The sequence below is a fragment of the Bemisia tabaci genome, chromosome 6, assembly GCF_918797505.1.
Source record: "Bemisia tabaci chromosome 6, PGI_BMITA_v3".
Taxonomy (NCBI): domain Eukaryota; kingdom Metazoa; phylum Arthropoda; class Insecta; order Hemiptera; family Aleyrodidae; genus Bemisia; species Bemisia tabaci.
The window spans coordinates 23,080,583-23,100,882 of record NC_092798.1 but is presented as its reverse complement, the minus strand read 5'-3'; the positions used below and the strand labels follow the sequence as shown (position 1 = coordinate 23,100,882).

Genomic DNA, 20,300 nt, shown 5'->3' with positions numbered 1-20,300 from the left:
ACCTTAACCGTTCAACTCCTCCTACCCCCCCCCCCCTCTTTGAGTATGCTCATTCTTTTTCCTTTGACAAGGGCAAATTTCCTCGGCTGGATTTCGTTAATTAAACCTTCTTTCAAGGCCACTTCAGTCCGGGGAGGAGGGTGAGTCTTATCATCGCCAGCCATAATCAATTACCACGGCTAAGCCGCAGCGACACAATTCCAACGGGAGGGAATGACTGAGAAGTGGCTGAAGGGGGCGGAGGAAAAAAAAGTCAAGGAGCAAGGCTGCCGTGCGCTATAAGGCAAAACGCCGTATGAGCCTTCAGGCGTTGCCAAACACCCTTTGATAAAACTCAAATGTCCTGGTAAACTTTTGAGTATTTATCGTTCAATTTTTCAGATAATTCTATTCGCAATTTCACTTAAAGCTCCTGAAAATTTCAAGGAAAAATATTCATATCTACCCTCAAAAATAAACATTTTATCGAGGGAAATTTGGCAACTCTTGAATGTTCGTACGGCGTTCTTCCTTAGCGCGGCGGAAGGAAGGAGGCACGGTTGGTGATGGTCGGAGCGGATCGAGAGAGGAAAATCCAGCGGGAGGAAAAGAGACACTGGAAATCGAGAGGGAAGACTCTCCGACAAAAGGGCGTAACCACACTTAACGATGAGCTCTGTTATCCGTATGATTCGATGCTATTCCGGGCTCATCTCGACGTGTAGATACGCCCTTTTGGAACCGCGGATGACGAATTAAATAAAAGGGGAAAGCGCGAAGTGGGGAGCTGGAAGAAGATCCGGGAAGCGGGTGCAAGGCGATTAGTTTGCGAGGTAATTAACGTTCGCGGAACGCGCAAGGGCCGCGGCGGATGGGGTGGATGGGGCGGGCTTACGCTTCCTATTGGCGGTTCGGCTCTTGGATCCGCGTTCAGCTATGGCGGCAAAAAGCGACTCCCTAACAGTACCACGGCGGTCGCAGCCAGCTTCGCTCCTCTCACCCTCTCCAAGTAAGTCAGTTTTAATCAAACATGTTGCAGTTAGCAGTTAGGAAAAACGAAAATAATAACAAGGTAGTTATAGCAAAATAACTGCACTGGAAAAAAAGCACATTGGATCTAGAGTCCAGACTCTTAAAAACATCGACAAGAAAAAATACTCTTGATTCAATCAGATTTAAGCTTAAATCAAGAACCAAGTCTCTTAATTTGAGCGGATTTCCTTTTGATTTAAGCTTAAATCTGATTGAATCAAGAGTCCTTTTCCTTGTCAATGTTTTCAAGAGTCTGGACTCTAGATACAATGTGTTTTTTTCCAGTGTGCGCATTTTATAAAATTAAATTACATTTTTATTACCTGAAGCCTTTCGGTCGGTAGATCATCATCAGAGGTATAATTATTAGTAAATACAGAGGTTTACATGGTTGATTGACAGCAAAATAAACGAAGAAAAAATTAATACATAGTTGGCACATACAATTTGCGGCATGGTTCTATGACTAGGGCTTAATATCTTAGCCGATTGAAAGGCTTCGTATAGTAAAAACGCAATTTCATTTGATAAAATGCGCATGTTATTTGGCTGTAGCTACGTTGTTAATATTCTCAAGTCAATTTTCCTTGTTTCTACAGATTGTAGATGGTTTTATATGATTCAGGATCTCCATAGGTACTTGCATTCCGAAGTAGCAGTGATGGCGATAAGTTGCGACAATATCGGAGAATGTATGGCGATTTTATCGATGGAGATTTGTTGAAATTTTATCGGAGAAAAAATTGCGATAAAATGTCGATTTTATCGAGCGCGATTTTATAGAGATAAATTGCGACCAGATTGAGGATAATTGCTCAAATATCGATGATCCTAGCGATTTTATCGCCAAACAACCCCCCCCCCCAAAAAAAAAAAATAGCAACTCAATTTTAAAATATCGCGATTTTTCCGTTAAAAAATACTACTTGTTAAGTGCAAAAAAGGCATTTCTCGGTTGCGGTGTTTCAAAATTTCCACAGCAAATTTGTATTTTAGAGGTAGATTGTTGGGCAAATTTTCTGTTATTTTTCATTTAGAGCATGTAAAACCATAAAGAAAATTCAATACAAGATTTAACGAATTACATGTACCTACACTTGGTTTGATCGTAATGGATGAAACTTAGCGGAGATTGTGAGACACCGGAATCGAGGAGTGCCTTTTTTGCGCCCAGTGCTTTAATTTTGGGCAGCGTCAAGCGAAAGGAAGCCTCATGACGTTTTTAATCAGTTTGTCTTACCCGGAGGTTCGGTTTTTGAAAATGCTCAGCCTAAAATTCTCACCGGGAAAACTGAATTTACAAATGAATGAAATACGGCTGTGGGAGGATAAGGAGCAATGACGATCGGGTGTCGCAATGTCGCATAGCGCAAAGCTGCACTGCAAACGCAGCTGATATGCATGTAGAAAAAATGAAAATTTTACAATTGTTTCAAAAGTAGGGTCTCCTCATCCTCAACTGCCTCTCGTGGAGGGTGAATGCACGTGCGAGGGTTAATCTTCTTTTCCGTTGGTGTCTTTACTTGTTATACATTTTGGTTTGCGTATAAATAAGATTCGAGATTATAGACGAAGCTATATCATTGCTTTTGATGTACATATTATTAATTCGACCAATTATTATACAAGAGGCCCAGGCCATCCGTTATCCGTCACCGTCACAGTCGTGTCATGCATATACGTTACATTCAGGCAATATTTAAACAATTTGCAATCAATCACTTTCCCATTACCTAACTTAGAAATATTTGAAAGTATTAGAATAAAGAATGGACCACTAGACAAGGTACGAATTTAAGCGATTTGATACATGTTTCTTAACCAGAATTTCACGTGGAAAACGATTCACACAACGAAAATTACGGAAACCAACTCCTAACGAAGATATTAACGTTTTTATTTCACATTGGTTACGAGAAATTTGAACTGCCCACACACAAGAAACTCAAAACTCTACGTGAGTCAAATCGCCCACTACAACGGTTTCAGCAAGCTTCTCAATCGAGCAATGTTCATTTCCCATCATGTGTTGTTCAAACTATTAGCAATTTGCTATAACTGAGCCAAAGCGTCAAGATTAAGGTTGCCAGATTTTTATATCGCAGAGACTGTCATGATAACGTTTAGCGCGCGATGTGAATCACGTAGAGCATTGTGTTTTCATGAGCGGGTGGTTTGAATTCACGCATTAAGAATCATTAAATATCTTCGTAAGGAGTTAATTTCGGTAATTTTCGTTGAGTGTATCGTGTTTTACGTAAAATTTTGGTTAAGAAACATGTATCAGAATGCTGAAATTCGTACCTTATCTAGTGGTCCATTGACGACATAAATAGGTTTTCACTCAAAGAATAACATTTTTTCAGTGTTATCATTTAGAGATTATTGAGAATTAAAATATAAAATTGAAAAAGGTCAAGTGCTCGCAAAAAAGGTAACGAGGTGCCTCATATGTACACTATTTGCAAGTCGGTTATCAAAAAGCTGTAATTGAAACTTTTCCTCATTGTCTTTGGAAGCAAATTCTTTTGTTTCAAATATGCCTCACCGAGCTAATGCATTCAATCATGCTCACCAAAAAGGTAGAAATTGTTCGGATAGATGACTATCATTGCGCGTAGGATTTTCGTATACTCAGGTAAATGTAGGTATAGGCGCAGCATAAAAACGATTTCATGCGAATTGTCGGTTATGCACCTCGTGGATAATTTTCTTTCGGCAAGTGGTCCCCTCTGCAACCTCTTATTCATATCAAGCTGTACATGAGAATTGAGAAGCGTGAGAATACATTCAAGTGTATACATAGATGTATGCTAACTACTTAAGCTGGACTTTACCATCACTAAACCAACATCCTTTCAATTTTGTTTTTTGGAATTTGACGATTTTTACAATTTATCTCAAGGTCCAAATGACATTCCATTCAGACGAGATATTTCGGAACTAAAAATCTTGGCCTCCGGTTGAATTAAAACAACGTTTACCCTCAGTACCTTACCAATTCCAACCATAAGCTCAGCCATATTAGGAGATACTATAATTGGGACTCTCGGCACAGCAACGGGAAATTTGACGGAGAACTCTCTTTGATTGAAACATTATGAGTAGTTTATATTACTTTTTCCAAGTTTTTTATCGTCAGCAATTTTTCTAGTTTATTTCTTCTCTGTTAAACACTAATGCTGGAGGTCGGTAACCAGTCTTTGTAATAAAAAAAATTTGAGAGCAATTAAAACAGACAATGAACATTATCGTTTTGACTTTCGATTTTCGATATTTACTTAGGATTTAGAAGTTATTTCAAAACATTTTCGGGTCAAATTTTGTGTAAAAATATACCTAGCGGACCACGGCGTAATGTCACTCTAGGAAATTTTAAAGGAATATACTAAAGTCCAGAAATCATAAATTAATTGCTTGGTCGATTATCAAATCGTTCTATTGGGTAAGTGCTGAAGAACCACATACAGCTTAAAAGCTCACACCGTGATGCTACAACAATCTAGTCGAGAGTAAGAGAGGGAGGGGGTTTGTACAGTGCGTACGCACGTTTAAGCTCAAATCTGAGAGGTTGCGATCACACGATTATGGTTAAATAACCCGATAATTTGATCACTCCCCGACAAACAACAACAATGCCGATGACGGACGTGGCTCGGGTATCCCTGACAAGAACAATCAGGGGCTGTCAAAAGTCAGGGTAAGGCACGCGCGCTGAGATCCCTCGGAGGGGTGACGAGCCCTTCGTCGCGGAGGGCCGAAGTGTCGCGTAATTGACGATCGCTTAGCGAGCAGATTAGGTCGATTTAGTTTTCATTAGTGTTCACCGACAGATAACAAGTTGTAATCCTTCTTCTCCTGCCGAATCCGGTCTCGCAACCAGCCGTACACCCGCCCGCGTGTCCGGCCTAGCGCCGAGCCGTTGAGTTTCGTGGGAGAATCGCCTACCCCTGAGAGCTGAGCTTTGAATGCATGTCGATGGCTAAAGTATGTGCGACACCAAGTATCTCTATTGCGATGTTTCAAAATCTCCGTTCCTACTTCAGTTTTTCGAAGAGAAACAAGCTAGCTTTAAAGCTTGAGCAGAGCATTTTAAAAGAGAGGAAAAATTAAGAACATTTTCAAGAAATTTCTTGGTTTGTTTTCCGAAGTAAAAATGAAGTATGACGGGAAGTCTGCATCATCGCAAACGGAGATTTGTGTTCTCAAACTTTGGCCATCGATATTTTGTCTGGTCTGGCGCCAATCCGCTAAGTTTAGAGTAAGTGGGAAAATCGCCTACCCCTTTTAGCTGAGCTTTGGGTGCAAATCGATGGCTGCAGTACGACACTACGTGTGTTTCAAAATCTCTACTCCTAGTTTATTTTTTCGAAGAGGAACAGGTCAGGTTTATCGTTTAAAGCTTGAAATTTATACAGAATATTCTACTGATGGAGAAGATAAATAGAGGAAGTTTTCAAGAAATTACATCGACTAGTTTGCCAAAAAAAAAAAAAAAAATAAATAAATAAATAAATAAATAAAAAAAAAAAATAAAAAAAAATATTACTGCGGAAGTCTACAACGTTCAAATAGAGACACGTGGGTTCGTGCTTTAACTGTCGATATCCGATGAGCGGTGGCATCTGGGCGCCATGTCTAAGGCCCATCGTAAAAGTAAATCGATAGCCTAAGTGTGAGCGTATCTCTATCGCAGAGTTTTAAAATCTCAAGTGCACATGGTTCTAATAAATTGCATCTTGAAATTAATTGAGGGTTGTGTGTGTTGTATACTCACTGGTTGAAGGAGCCACACTGGACTTTATTGCAATTAAAGTCAAATAAGTTGCACTTTCTTTCCTTTGCATTGAACATACTAATAGAACATTGAACATTGAACACTACCATTGAACATACTATCTTTCTTACTCATGGTATTAATTTGATTCATACCAGAATGGACAAAAGGAATTAACGCTCAAAACGTCATAACTTTTTCATTTATTGAGTTAAAATGTTCCAGTTTAGGCCGACTGAAGGCGCGAAGCGCATTCTGGAGGTAGGACCGCTTCGGAGGTGTATGCTCCTTGGTAATTTCATATTCAGTATTAATTGAAAGACTCCTCACACATCAAACGCAAGTTAAACAGTACCAAAAAAAATGCGAGTCGCAGAATCGCCTGAAATACTTTGTTGCGCCTTCATTTTCATTTGATACTGTGCAACTCCTCTAGGTCGAAATAGTTGCTCGAAGCGCCTTGCACAAACCAACGCGCATCGTATCGCAATATTGCACTAACAATAACCTTAGGACAGCGCGCCCAAAATCTTTTTTGTTTTGAAAGCTCAGGATTTGATAATATAGTAAGATGAAAACTAATGCTCAATATTATTGAATTTAACAATGTTTATATACATTTTCCAGGTGTTTACAACTTTCGGCTCCCTTGTTGCAGATTCATAGTTTATCCATTTTGGCTGAAAGTTGAAAAAAGGAACTCGAATCTAGTCGAAGGCAGTCTCTTAAACGAATACAATCCACATCTAGTTTCTTCTGGAAAACAAGGAAAACTGACATGCCACATACAGGTAAGATCTTCTTAATAATATTATCGTCACTGAGGAACTTTTCGGAGACTTCATGTGCTCTTTTGCCAAAAATAATATTCTTGGACTCTCAGCACTTCACTGTGTATACGTGTACAATTTTTCGGATGGATTCGTCAATTTTCGAGCCAGAAGACCATTTTATTTGTATTCAATGACAGAATCACCAGAATTATTCATGGGTCAAAAGGGTCATTTGGCATTTTTTACCTGAACCACCTCCATAGCGGGCTGCCACTCGAAAATAATAAAATTTGGATAGTGATTTCGGTTTTTATGCCTAAAAAAATATGTAATAACTCCTTAACTGTGCACCTTACCACAAGAACCCACAAAGATCTGTGACCATTTTCGGGAGGGCGCATAATAACCTAGGATTTCCGAAAATTCCGCCCACTACCACTGCCAATGACAAAAGAAATAGTCAAAAGTCATTCCAAGATGTACACATTTTAATCAAAAGGACTGCATTCGAATACAAGTCACTCTCAGTAGCGGTCAGAAAACAAATGGTAAAAGTTCCCACTTACGTTTTTCTTGAAGGGCGTTTTATCGTTACTTGCCTTTTTCCTAGATATTTCCTTAATCGAGCAGATATTTTCAGTCTCGTCATAATCAATCAAACGCACAGTGCTTTAGCTACGAGGTCACAGTGCGTCAATACTAAGAGGGAATCTTCAATAACTTTGTTGACAAAAAGCTGTGTATGAACCACGCTTTTATCTAGAGAAGTTTCAATTTTAAGGACTTCCATTACATTGCTTTTTGGTGAAAAAAACTTGAAACAAGTATCTAATATTTTGCACCGCGATAATAATTTAATCATTCGTTGTGTGACTCAAAAAATCCGATTGGGTTTTAAAGGATTGCATATCAGGCTATGGATTACATCCATTTAAAGTGCATTGGTAGTTTTACATCGGACCAACCTCGAGGGAAAAGTATTATACATTAAATTTAGTAGCCTAGTTTCATATGAACTCTTCATCGATGATATCGATAACTATTTTTGAGCAGAGTAGATGAGCAGAGAAACGCGGCTTCTGCAAAAACAATTCAGCACCATTTTTTAAGGTCAAGCCTCGCGTCAAGGGAGATTTTGAATACCTCAAAAATACTTGTGAAAAGGAATTGATACCACCACACATGACAATAAAAAACTAGGGGGCTACGCCCCCTGGCCGCTACGCGGCCCAGCCCCCTGAAGGCGCTCCGCGCCATCAATGGGCCGCTTCGCGGCCCTATTTTTACCCTCCTATCAGCGTAAGTTTTATTTTTACCCTAAAAAATTACGATATAAGGTATACTTTAATTTTAAACTTTACTTAAAATTACTTTAAAATTAAAAGGACGCGTTTTGGAATGACTGCTTGATGAAATATTGCAGTAAAACAATGAACAATGATAGTCAGGTAATGATTAAAATATTATAAATTGGGGATCGAACCCACATCGAATACAATATGCACACATTCGACGACTTAGACCGCTCGGCCACCGCTCGACGGGAGCTACTCGGCGCGAATCTAGTGTAGATAAGTGTAGAGCTGATACTAGAGTACCTGTATAGGGAGAGTAGCGACAGATCGGTTCATGGAGGGCTTAGGGCCCAAAAGTGCAGCCACCCTTCTGAGCAACTTCTAACACACAAAATTTCACTGCCAGCCTACGGATTTCAATTCTAACCAAGATGGCTAAGAATGTACATAAATGAGCGTTCTTTCGCAAAAATAAGTAAATTTATGCAAAAAGTAAACCAAATACATGCTTTCTAAACGACGGTTCGTAACAATTGTATTTGTAAATCGCTCTGGACATTGGAAATTCATAGGTTGGCTGCTCTTTTGGGCCCTAACTTTATTCGCGGAGGCATCGGTGAAGGCCTGATGGACTTTCGGAGTTTCAGATCTGTCGCTACTCTCCCTATACAGGTACTCTAGCTGATACGCGGGCTACACAGCTACTGCGCAACCTCCTCGACCACTGCGCATCCTCCCGCGCATAGCGGTAGCAGTACCGGAGCATTCTGTAAACTCAGTCACTTTTATAACGTGATTTTAAAAAAACCTGGGTCCTTTTTCCAAAATCTGATTAAAGCGGGCTCATCTAGGGCCAATTACCTGTCGATTTACGCAAAAATCATGGAAATCGGCCCGGTAGAACGCTCAAACGAACTATGACAAAAAGTATAAATTTACATTGTTTAAATGGGAGAATTCGCAACTTTACCACGTAATATAAAAAAACCTGGGCCATATTTCGAAAATCTGAAAAGAGTTGGCTTATCTAGAGACAATTGTCCGTCGATAGCCGCAAAAATCATGAAAATCGGCCCGGTAGAACGCTGGAACTAAGCGTTACCAGTTTCGCAAAATTAGGAGGTCTCGGAGCTTATAGTATAGATAGATAATTGATTAAAAAGAACTCATTAGAACAATAAATGACGACGGTGAAATTTTACCGGGATACGAGTATGTTATTTGCCGATTGTGGTCACCGCTTATTCTTGCTGTTCATTGTGTGCAGTCAGCTAATCAAACTCGCATTAAATAAAGCAGCTCCTAAAAAGAGAAGAAAAAAATACTTGCATCGATGCGACCGCTAACTAACTCATGCACCTGCTTGATGTCCCACACTGGGTGCCCTATAAGTTGTATATCCTGCAGCAGACGAGCTTCAAACAAACCTTTCCGATTCAAAGCAGCACACTGACGCGTAAAAGATGTTTTTAAAAAATCTCCCACGAAAATAAAGTACTACATAGATGCTTTTTAAAATGGAGAAATACCTAAAGCATTTTAAAAACAGCTTCTAAATGTTTCAAAAGATAAGATATGGCTACATACAGGCGTGTTTCATATGTTTTATAAAGTAATGTTTAAATCATTTTAAAAACATTCCTAAGAAAAAGTGTGAAAATATGTTTGAATATATATGATAATACATAGTTATTAAATATTATTTTACCCTTTAAAGCGGTTTGAAAACTGGATTTTTCAAAAAAATTATAAAATGTCTCTCTTTCTTACTTTTGAAATTAAATAATTTAAACATCTTTGTTGCAGTTTATAAAGGGTTTACCAGAGCTAAAAATGCCCGAGTTGTTTCTATAGAATTATTCAATAACATTTTTTAATTCTTACGTAAGAAGATTTTTAAAGATTAAAATTCAACTTCTTTAAAACAAAACTCTTTCTCGGTGTGCTCATAGGAACATTCCGGTGGTCAAGACACGCGCGTCTGTTCGGAAAAGGGGCTCATTTTTAGTGGGTCAAGAATTCATAAGGCAAAAATTTAAAAACACTTATACTCACGCTTTCATGCTCATAAACTTTGTGCAGAATCACCTCGAATATAACAAGAACGGACCTCATGTTATTGCTGATTTAAATTATCTTTCAAAAACGATCACATTTTAGCAGATCTGTTTGTGTTTGAAATTTTGCTCATCACTCGTTAAAGTCTCCTAGTTGAACTGTAGACACGGTGCGAAAAAATACTAAAAATAATAGTAAATAAACTGCCGTCAATACCCACAGTGTCTAAATATTATACTTGAATGACTCGTATCTTTATGTTGGGAAACACTTTAAATCAAAGCTTCGAGGATTACGTGTATCTTTATACGAATATACGTATTATAAATAACTTTCATTATAAAAAAACGGTTTTCACGTGAGTTCCACCATAGAGATCGCAAAGTCGCAGATCACAGAAATGAACTCTCAACTCTCCTCCTTTTATGCTTTGAAGTTACATGAAAAAAATTTAAAAAAGGTCTCTGTGCGCAGAAAAAGCTTAGTCGTGTCGCTTCATAGCCTATGAGGCGACTGATTGGACGTCCTGTGAGTCATAGGACGTCCAATCAGTGTTTTCCTGGTCAGATTTCTTTTTGAGACAGCTGAAAATCCTGTTGTCCCAATTGCACTCTTATGGCGCGGTAGCCAAAATCCCATCGGGACAACCAGTGGCGATTCCGGCGAGTTTACAACACTGTTAAGTGTTGATACTCTATTTAAACCCATTGAATATATATCGATGTTAGGTATGACCGGCTGCTAGAATCGATTGTTTAACATACATTTAAATTGAATAAAAAAACAGTGTTGCCAACTTGCAAGATAGCCAATGGGGGCAAAGATGATTCCCATTATCTTAATAAGAACTATGATGAAAAAAATAATATTAGCAGGATATGTTGTAGAGACGCCAGAAAATCTTGCTGTGTCAAGAAAATATCAGTTGCCCACAAGCACGCTTTCGTAGACTGTTCTTTCGTATCCGCGCAAAACGTTCAATTACATGGTAGGAATAATTAGTCTTTCATTCTTGATAATTATTTTTTCACAAACTTAGAGATTTTTATTTACTTATTTCTATCAAAGTGCACAAAAGGACTGAAAACAGGTGCGCTGTCTCGTTCTCGTCCACTTCGAAATAAGTCATTCGAGGGAAAAAACTGACGTTTTGCGGGAACCAACACGCGCGCGTCGAACTGGTTTCACAAAAACTTGAACGGCCGGCAACGGTCAAATGGACGTATCTCTGCCGAACGAAGCTATGTGCATTAAGAATGAGCCCTGAGACCCGTAAGAATATATGCATAACAGGGCTCACGTCATAATGCACGTAGTTCCGTTTGGCAGAAATACGGTCAAATATACCGAAACTGCGATGAAGTGCATTAATATTACCATGCTAAGGAAGAAAGCTGTATTAACGTTCGCATGTTGCCAAATTTTTCCCTGAAAAATATTTAAGTTCGAAAAAATTTGCTAAAAGCCACGCCATAAATAGGATTACGAATTTCTAGACTGCGACAGAAAATCGTCTGACGCCACTTTAACATGCGTAAAGTAAATGGAAGACTCAAGATTGCGGATCTATGTCTCAGTCTAGAGGTGCGTAAACTTATTTAGCGTGGACTATAGTACTTTCCTTGAATATTTTCTTTACACAAAAAAAAATTGTAAATAAAATTCAAATTAAAAATTGAAAACATTTTCGGAAAAATGGCTGCCAAGGCTTGAAGTGCTGCTTGGATTGTGCAGGTTCCGGCGCAATTTTCAAAAACTTATTTGACAGCCAAATTTTTCTATAGAAAAACGAAGAAAAATTCAAATTTTATTTTGGGAAAATACATGCCTAAGCTTTTGGATAGGTATGTAGTTTGTAAAAAAAAAAAAAAAAAAAAAAAAAAAAAAAAAAAAAAACTTAGTAGGTAGAAAAATCTTAGCAGAATTGCAAGCCTTCCGGGCACTTCAACCAAAGACGTTCTTAATAAAGAGAAAAATTCTCAAATTATCAATAAAATTGTATTTTACAGATTAAATTTGGCAACATTTGAATGTTGATACTGCGTTTTTCCTTAGGACGGCATAGAGCAAGGGCTAAGGCCGGAAAGCAACCAGAGCGATTGACCAGTGACCATTGTCGCATCCACACGCCACGGAGGCAACGTTGCCGGCCCGAACGCGAAAAATCCACCAGGACGCAATATTTTCGGTCGGGTTTTAGTCAATCTGGCAACTAAGCCGGTGAAAAAAAGCGCAGCGTGCCTTTAATTGCGAGTATCTCGAGCGAATCACTAGTGGTAAGTGACACGAGTCAAGATGGCGATAAGTGCAAGCGGAACATCTGTGCCCTTTAATTTATGCCTGTCGCGGAGGAATTACCAGCGCCGCGAAATCCGACAAAAAAATAAGGGGTAAATTGATACGAGGACAAGTTTTTGGCGTCCCGGATGGGTTTCGTGACACCGGCGGCGACCGGCGTGCAGTCGTGTGCATTTCCAGCTGCTCGTCGATCGAATTCTCTGTGACGAAGACGGCATTCCGATGCTGGCCATCTAATTGATCGACCGGACAAGTGTCTTCAACGGATGCCCGGATATGAATTAGACTGCATTTTGCGATTAGGAATTACTATTTTTGACTCACTTTAGAAATAACATATGAGTCAATTGTTTCTCCATACGGATAAGTGTCTCTATGGATGAGCCAGTAATGGCCCGCGATGAGCAGAAAGGAACCAAGCCACATCAGCTATTGCGAAATTTAGCTGTCAATTTAATTTTGTATAAGAGAACGTTCATGTAGATTTGTTTGAAAATTTTAAGGACTTTGCTCCGCCATATGCAAAAAATTCATGGAGATTTGCATAAAAATTGGCACAACCGTTTTCATGTTAAAAATTAAATTACCCTTTTAAATTTGGCAATATAGCTGATGTGGCTTGGTTCCTTTCTGTTTAACGCAGTCCAAATAATAGTTTCTAGTGACAAAGAGTAGTCCAAAGTCTATTTAGTGAAGCGGTGTCATCAAGCCCTTGCGAAGTCAAAAAATGAGTTACTGCCCCGTGCTATTGTAGCTTTGCCCTCCCACATTTTTAGGCGCATCTGCTAGGGCGTGTCTTGCGTCGATGCTGGGAAATCGCTGTTTCTCCTCAAAATTGGACGAAGGGAAAAAATTCTGGAATTTAAGTGGAAAATTGGTCTAAAAAGTTCGAAATTGTTGGTAAAAATCGGTGACAGTTGCGTATGGGACAAGAGGGAGTGGTCGCCCTTGCACTTGCATGTTTCTATTCAGAATTATGTGTATAAAAATATGTAAATAAAGAGAAGAAAATTAGTTGGATTTAATTTAATATTGTACCATTTGAAATGACAATGATTCCAACAAACTGCAAACTGCACAAAAACTTCAAAATCATAATTTGAAAACCGCTGACGCTGCAAGTTCAAATAATCGGGTTGAACACAGGCAGTGACGCGCACCGCAGGCCTAGGTAGCGCCTTACAAGACCGCATGATACTTCATGCATTGTGCGTACAGTACGAAGCGCGCAAGGCATAGTAGCGCCTTACAAGTCTGCAGGATACTACATGCATTGCGCGTAAACCACGGTGCGCGCAAGTCGTTGGAAAGTCGTAATCTCCTGGTATCGAACCTACCTACCCCGGTGTGCACCATTTGCAAACAGTGCACACCGCGAGATTGCAATCCTAGATCACTAGATTGTAGAGATTTTGCAATCCTGTAAGTTTTCCGGTGAAAATATAATTTACCGAGGCAAATTTTCCAAATTGGAATTCTTTCGATTTTTGGATTTTCTTGAAGAAGCCATGGTCATAATTTTTCACGAATTTTGAATGATTTTCCTCTGCTCTTCCTCTGAGAATTTCGCTCTAAACTTGCAAGCAATATTGTTTTGAAAAAATAAAATTTAAGTGGAAATTTAAACATGGCAATCAAGACCCGTGGTTCGGTTATTTCACCATTTATATATTTTGAGGCTTTTTTTTTGGTAAATTTTGTTAACGTTTTTTAATTTTGTGCAGGTCAAGCAGGCGTGAATCAACTAGGCGGAGTGTTCGTAAATGGGCGTCCCTTGCCGGACTGTGTTCGCCGTCGGATCGTTGAGCTTGCACTGATGGGGGTCCGTCCCTGCGATATTTCTCGCCAACTCCTCGTTTCTCATGGCTGCGTCTCGAAAATCCTCACACGCTTTTACGAAACTGGCTCTATTCGGCCTGGATCCATCGGTGGCAGTAAGACCAAGGTACTTCAACTTTTTCTCCCCCTCAGATTTCAGTCAAATATCTGTTGAACCTTAAGGCAAACCCCTTTCTCGATCTCAAAAAAGCGGACCAAAATAAAATCATGTGATACCGGTTTAGGACGGATGCCTTCATTTTCCCTTCATGCTTCGCGCTTTTTGTCACGCAGTATTTATTTAGCTGCCTACCCAACCTGCGGCAATCGCTGATTGCCTGCGGCGCATACATGTAGTACTTCGAATGTCTCAGCAGAATATTGAGCTGGCACCATGTGATTTTGTTAATTCGGACCTCTTCAATGCGAAATAATAGTCGATCCCCTAGAAAAACTCTAACGTTCGAAGAATTGTCTCCCGTATAGGTATTAAATGTTAGAAGTGGTCTGTGCGCAAGAGGCTGCTCACAATTCAAAGTTTCGTGAAAAACTCTCTATGTAATTGAAATTATTGACGCTGTCTGAACTGTCTGACCCCCAATAATTTAAAATGAAACCGCTGAGTCATCCTACAATTCGAAAAAGTTGTTTAGACCGTTTAGACCCGGAGTATGCATAGGTAATGGACCGTTGGGCACGTTCAGAATCTAAGTATCAAGACTATCTTTCTTTATCGTCTCCGAGCAGATTCTTCATACTTCGATCTCATCTTACTTCAAAACCTTGATGATTGGGAAAACATCCCTTGTCTCTTTGAATTCCAAATTATTGAGAGTACACTATGCTTTAAGACAGTTTGTGGGTACTTACCTGATATGATAACTGTATCATAACCGCCTTCATGGAATATCCTCAAGTATTGGAAAATCGTATATCTTTCTGTGATTTTCAGCAGGTGACAACTCAAACAGTGGTGCGAAAAATAGTAAGGTGCAAGCAGGACAACCCGAGCTTGTTCGCCTGGGAAATTCGGGATCGGCTGCTGACTCAAAGGGTTTGCGATCCCTGCGGAGTACCCAGTGTCAGTTCGGTCAATCGCATTCTCCGCACGACCAACACATGCTCACCGCTTATAGGTAAGATATCATAGAAATGTTCTTAGAGAAATGCAAGGAAACATTTTGCTTGGCTCTTGCTTTAAAAATTGGACCACGTTGAGTAGAAAGGAATTAAGTCACATCAGTTATTGCCAAATTTAAAATTGGGTAATTCAATTTTTTACACGAAAATGATTGCGCGAATTTTAGTGCAAATTGAAGTGAATGTTATGCATGGTACGAAGCAAATTCCTTAAAATTTTCAAAGGTACCGCACAGACGTTCTTTTGTAAAAAGTTGAATTGCCCAATTAAATTTGACAATTGCTGATGTGACTTGGTTTCTTTCTGCTTAACGCGGTAATAAAACAGCGCTCGAAACTTTTAAACGTGTATAATGGAGGTATGCATTTCCGACTTTAACCACCGTCAAAGAGATTAGCTCTGCGTTGTTTGTCACAACTGAAGCATAGATAAAATAAAAAGAACATTAAAAAGCAGTAAGTTTCTTTGGAACTCGGGAGCTCTCTAAGTTCCAGGGAAATTTTGAAAATTTGAGTCAACTCAGGGGCAATTTTGAGCTGTTTGAGCAGAAAATTGATTCAATAATTAATTGCTCAAAAATGAAAGATATGTCACGCACCTACTCAGCAAAATCCCGTACATTCCACGGGAAAGGCCCAATCAATTTCTGGGGAGGGAGAGGGCTGCCGCACTGTGGCTCAGATCAATCAGAGTAATCGGTCATGACATTTTTGGCTAAAACTGCAAATTTTGATGTTCATTTTGTCATATTTTACATTTCAAGGGGTGCTTTTAAAAGAAAATTTCTCGAGGAAACCAATGGAGCTACTTTTAAAACCTCAATGTTTTGTATATTAACGGAGTTATAAGTTTTTAAAGTTTCCAAATTTTGTCCGACCTCTCCCATTAACTCGATCCACTGTGTGCCGTTGCCGGTCTCCCCCATCTAGTTCCGCCCATAAAAAGCGAATCAAATCTTGAAAAATATGAGAAAAACATTAGACTATTCAATTCAACCTTTTCATTTTTCAGTTGATGCCCCAAACCACGACGACGAATCCATCTACAAACAACGTCTCAACGGATGCAATCGGAAGCAACTGAGTCTGTTGCAACAACATCAAAGCACAAAATCCTACGACGATCCGACCGTCAAAGATTCGCTGGCGGCCAATTTCGACCTGAAGTTCAACTGGCGCTCCAAGTCTGTAGAAGGAGGTGGTGTCTGCTCACGGGAGATGGACGTCAAACCCAAAAGGCACTCGTTCACGATCGAGGAACTTCTGAAAAACGACGGAACCGAATCGGAAAGGTTGAGCGCGGATGGAGACAGGGACAGGGATGTGGCGAGACCCCGTAGTCTCTCGTACCCTGCGGCGTCGGCCGCTATCCAATCCTTCCTTCTTTCTTGTCCACCGTGCGGTCTGCTCCTGGACAAGCAGTGCACATGTCTCCTCACCAGCGGCCCCGAGGAAGGAGCTGAAAAGACGTAAATTCTTCACGAAGTAACTGAAATTGTACCTCTAGTCATCAAGTAGTTAAGTTTTTTCCCCCCCTCTTGTCTAGCGTAGGGCGAGGTCTATCTCCTTTAAGGGGGTCGGTCCAGGATTCCGGGTCATTGGCGTGTGACCTATCGGATCAAGTAAGTCACAAATTTTGGCAGTTTTTTTTATTTTGGATTAAAACTAGGACGACAGCCTCTACGCATGCGGATTCAATAATGGAGATGTTGCATATGTGAGGAATTTGCGATTTGACTGTTGAGTCATAAGTAAAAGTTGGCGAGAAACACGATGGTGCTACTGGCTTTTTTTGAAATCAACTCCAAAGCTCAAAAAAAGCCCTCAAGTTGAGGCCAAAATGGAGGGGATATCCCACGCTACCCTGAGAGTCCACCTCTTCATCAAGACAAACTCTCCATGCAAAAATAGGGAACAAATACATTAACAGGGTTGCCGTGTTTTCAGTTTTGAAGTCCCCAAATAAAGTAGCAGCCCTGACAATGTATTTGCTCCCTATCTTTGCATGGAGAGTTTGTTTTGATGTAGAGGTGAACTCTCGGGGTAGGGTGGGATATCCCCTCCATTTTGGCCTCAACTTGAGAGCTTTTTTTGAGCTTGGGAGTTGATTTCAGAGAAAACCAGTGGCACCATCGTGTTTCTCACGAACTTTTACGTAAGAATCAACAGTCAAATCGTAAATTCCTCACACATGCAACATGTCCATTTAAGTTGTTTGATAAACAGCTTAGGCACCATGTAAGCTTTCACCTGGTGCAACTTTGTAAACCTATGGCAAGGCTGCCATTTGACATCAGCCAATTTCAGCCATTTTACATCGGAATTAATGTGTTATACCTATGTAGCAAAAGTTTGAAACACCCTCATTTTTTTACTTTTACTTTATGTTATCCTCCTCTATTCTATTGTATTTTCATATATTTGTCTTTCTGTAAAACTTGAACTTTGATTGGTTCTGAAGTATTGCAGAAATTGAACTTTTGCTCTCAAGCTCCTTACTTCACACATGTTCAGACATTCTGCGTTTTTGAATTTACAAGATATAACCCTATATGTCAGATACGATGATGTTACTTTTGCTTGACCCCTTCCCTCCTTTTCACCCACTTGTCACTCACCTCCAGACTCTCCACCCCCCCCCCCCATTCATGTGACGTAATTTGAGGACGGCCCTTTAACTGATAATGTCTCCATGTATTGTGTCAAGCAACTTGCGTTTGTCTGTACCTCAAGTAGCATTTTTCAACGGAAAAATCGGGATTTGTTGCGATTTTGTCGGCGATAAAATCGCTAAGATCATCAACATCTGAGCGATTATCCTTGATCTTGTTGCAACAAAAACGCGATTTTATCGCCCGGCAATTTATCGCGATATTGTCGCAACAAAAATCGGTATATATGGCGATTTAATCTCGATTTTATCGACGAAAATTGATCCCAATTTTATTGAACAAAAAATTGCGATGCATAGCGATTTACTTGCCATAAATCGCAATTTTTTATTCGATAATATTGCGATAAATTGCCACCGATATAATCGCGATGATCAACCGATAAAATCGCTATTTATCGCGATCACTGCTACTTGGGACGTAGTGTACGCCTACTTTTCCGGCGCAGCGTTAAAGTCTTTGATGTGATTCCTGAATTTTGCCGTCTTGGCGATCCCTTGTGTGGTTATTCACCATGGTTAAATTTTTTTTTAAATAAAAACGTCTCCATGCGTCAAGCAACTCCTGCTTGTCGGTACGCCTACTTTTATGGAGCAGCGTTCAAGTCTTGGCAGTGATTTCTGCGTTTTGATCCAATTTTTTTTTTAAAAAAAAAAATATAGAGAGGGAGAAAAGAAAGAAAAAACTCAGGTTGAAACTAAAGCTGGGAGTATACTGAATTAAACGGTGCAATTACTTTTTTTATAGCAATATTGATTCGCGAGAAAATTAACAGGATACCTCACTTGACGACCCTCGTACATTTTCAAGAAATGACGCGTGCTTTAGATATTGAAATCGATACCCATTGGCGGATCCAGCAAATTGGCAATATTGTATTTTCTCTATTTAAACCTATGGATATGTGTCGATTCGAGGAGGAGCCAGGTGCTCCGAATCGATTATTTAGCATGGGTTTAAATGAAGGAAATCTGGTGTTGCCAAATTGCTGGAACCGCCTCTGTCGATACCTTACGAGGTTGTTAAACACCTCACCATGTAATTTTCCATCTATTAAGCCGCAGAACAACTTTGTACTTGGCAAAGTTGCTGCAAAAATGGGGTTTACGATTCTCACGAAAAAATGACGAAATTAGAGGGGACCAAAATGAAACTACTCGATTCGGAACCTCAGAAAATTAAAAACTTTTCATGCGATTTGGAAGAATATTCATAATTTTTACCCTTAAAAAATAACCCTTCTAGCTCCGAACGATTCAGAGAATTTTTTATTTTGGCCCGCCTTATTGTATAATGAGCAGGAGGTGTATTTGTAAGAAAAAATTGTACATTTTAAATTAGTTACCATTTATTTTAGATGTAGATGTAAGTTCTTTATTTGTTCATGTTCTTTTCATTCCTTTCAATACAAATAAATAATCTGTAGAAATCAATTCTTACATTGAATATAGTGAAGATTTATTTAAATGTACATTAGAAATATGAAATTGATAAAAAATAAATCCAATATTTGACGATGTGTGCACCTCTAACGAAGATGTTCCGTTATTTAAATTCCATTACCTACTGTCGCCATTTTGGGCTTCCAATGATATACATGTAACGATAGCTGAAGTCGAAGAATTAAAACCTCTAGATTGCAGCTTTTCGAAAACTCCGATTTTTTTATTCTTCTTCTTTTTTTTGGAAAAAACTGCTGCGTGCCAATTTTCGGACAGGGTAGTAGATAAGTTTCTTAATTTATTTATCAACTGAAGATACTGTTTAGATGTGCATGCATTATTTCTGGCTCTTCTTTTTCCCTTCAGTGTAACGTTTAAAGAAAAATTTAGCAAATATACGTCCTGATAATTTTTTAATGCTATTCTGTTATTCAATAACAATCGACGTTGAAACTCCCAAACCACGGATTTCGTTATTGGTGTTCAAAAATTTCAGCTCCACTTTTATTTCTGCAAAGGTGAATTAATCGATAAACCTTCCAGATACATGTAATAATGGTTGCCCGTTGCCCCGCTGGTTTTATTTGAAGTTTAGCTCGAGGATGCCCATTAATTTATTAATTTATGTGTTCCAAACTCAGAGGAGGACCACTTGTTAGACTTTTTTGCGACATCACCAACCAAAGTATGTCTAATCTTGATCTGAAAATGTTTCAAAAAATGTTCCGACCTTCAGAGTTCTATCCATGAGGAATGAACAGAATCCACGCCAAATGCGCACTAACAGACTGCGAAAGAAAATCTGTCATCATTTTTCCCTTTACTTTTTACATATAAGTGATGGCAGATGATCTGTTATCATAGTCTGGAAGGACATTAACTTATTTGTCGTGGATTCAAACGGCGTGATAATGTGACGGTCTCTTCCTCTGGTCGTATTACAGGCATCTTGAATTTTGTTAGTGCCGTAGGTCGGGACGGTTTTTATTGTTTGTTGTTTTTTATCACTGATTTTC

General features: G+C 39.3%; 1 protein-coding gene across 2 annotated transcripts; it reads left to right on the top strand.

The window, feature by feature from the left end:
- The first annotated feature begins 783 nt into the window (after positions 1 to 783).
- Positions 784 to 19,633, top strand: LOC109041020 (uncharacterized). Of its 2 annotated transcripts, none has more exons than XM_072301668.1 (5): positions 784 to 988; positions 6,416 to 6,579; positions 13,937 to 14,157; positions 14,986 to 15,166; positions 16,183 to 19,633. In XM_072301668.1, exons 2-5 carry the CDS (start codon positions 6,567 to 6,569, stop codon positions 16,641 to 16,643), a joined length of 876 nt encoding a protein of 291 aa, XP_072157769.1. In that variant the 5' UTR covers positions 784 to 988; positions 6,416 to 6,566; the 3' UTR covers positions 16,644 to 19,633. The 2 variants fall into 2 exon arrangements, with proteins under 2 accessions (XP_072157769.1, XP_072157768.1); XM_072301667.1 differs by having other exon boundaries at positions 793 to 988; positions 14,983 to 15,166.
- Positions 19,634 to 20,300: the final 667 nt, after the last annotated feature.

Bases quoted from the DNA above. Each gene is read 5' to 3' on its own strand.
- LOC109041020 (XM_072301667.1), top strand. The intron at 14,158-14,982 runs GTACTTCAACTT...TGTGATTTTCAG, and splicing joins TCGGTGGCAGTAAGACCAAG to CAGGTGACAACTCAAACAGT. The intron at 15,167-16,182 runs GTAAGATATCAT...TTCATTTTTCAG, and splicing joins CACATGCTCACCGCTTATAG to TTGATGCCCCAAACCACGAC.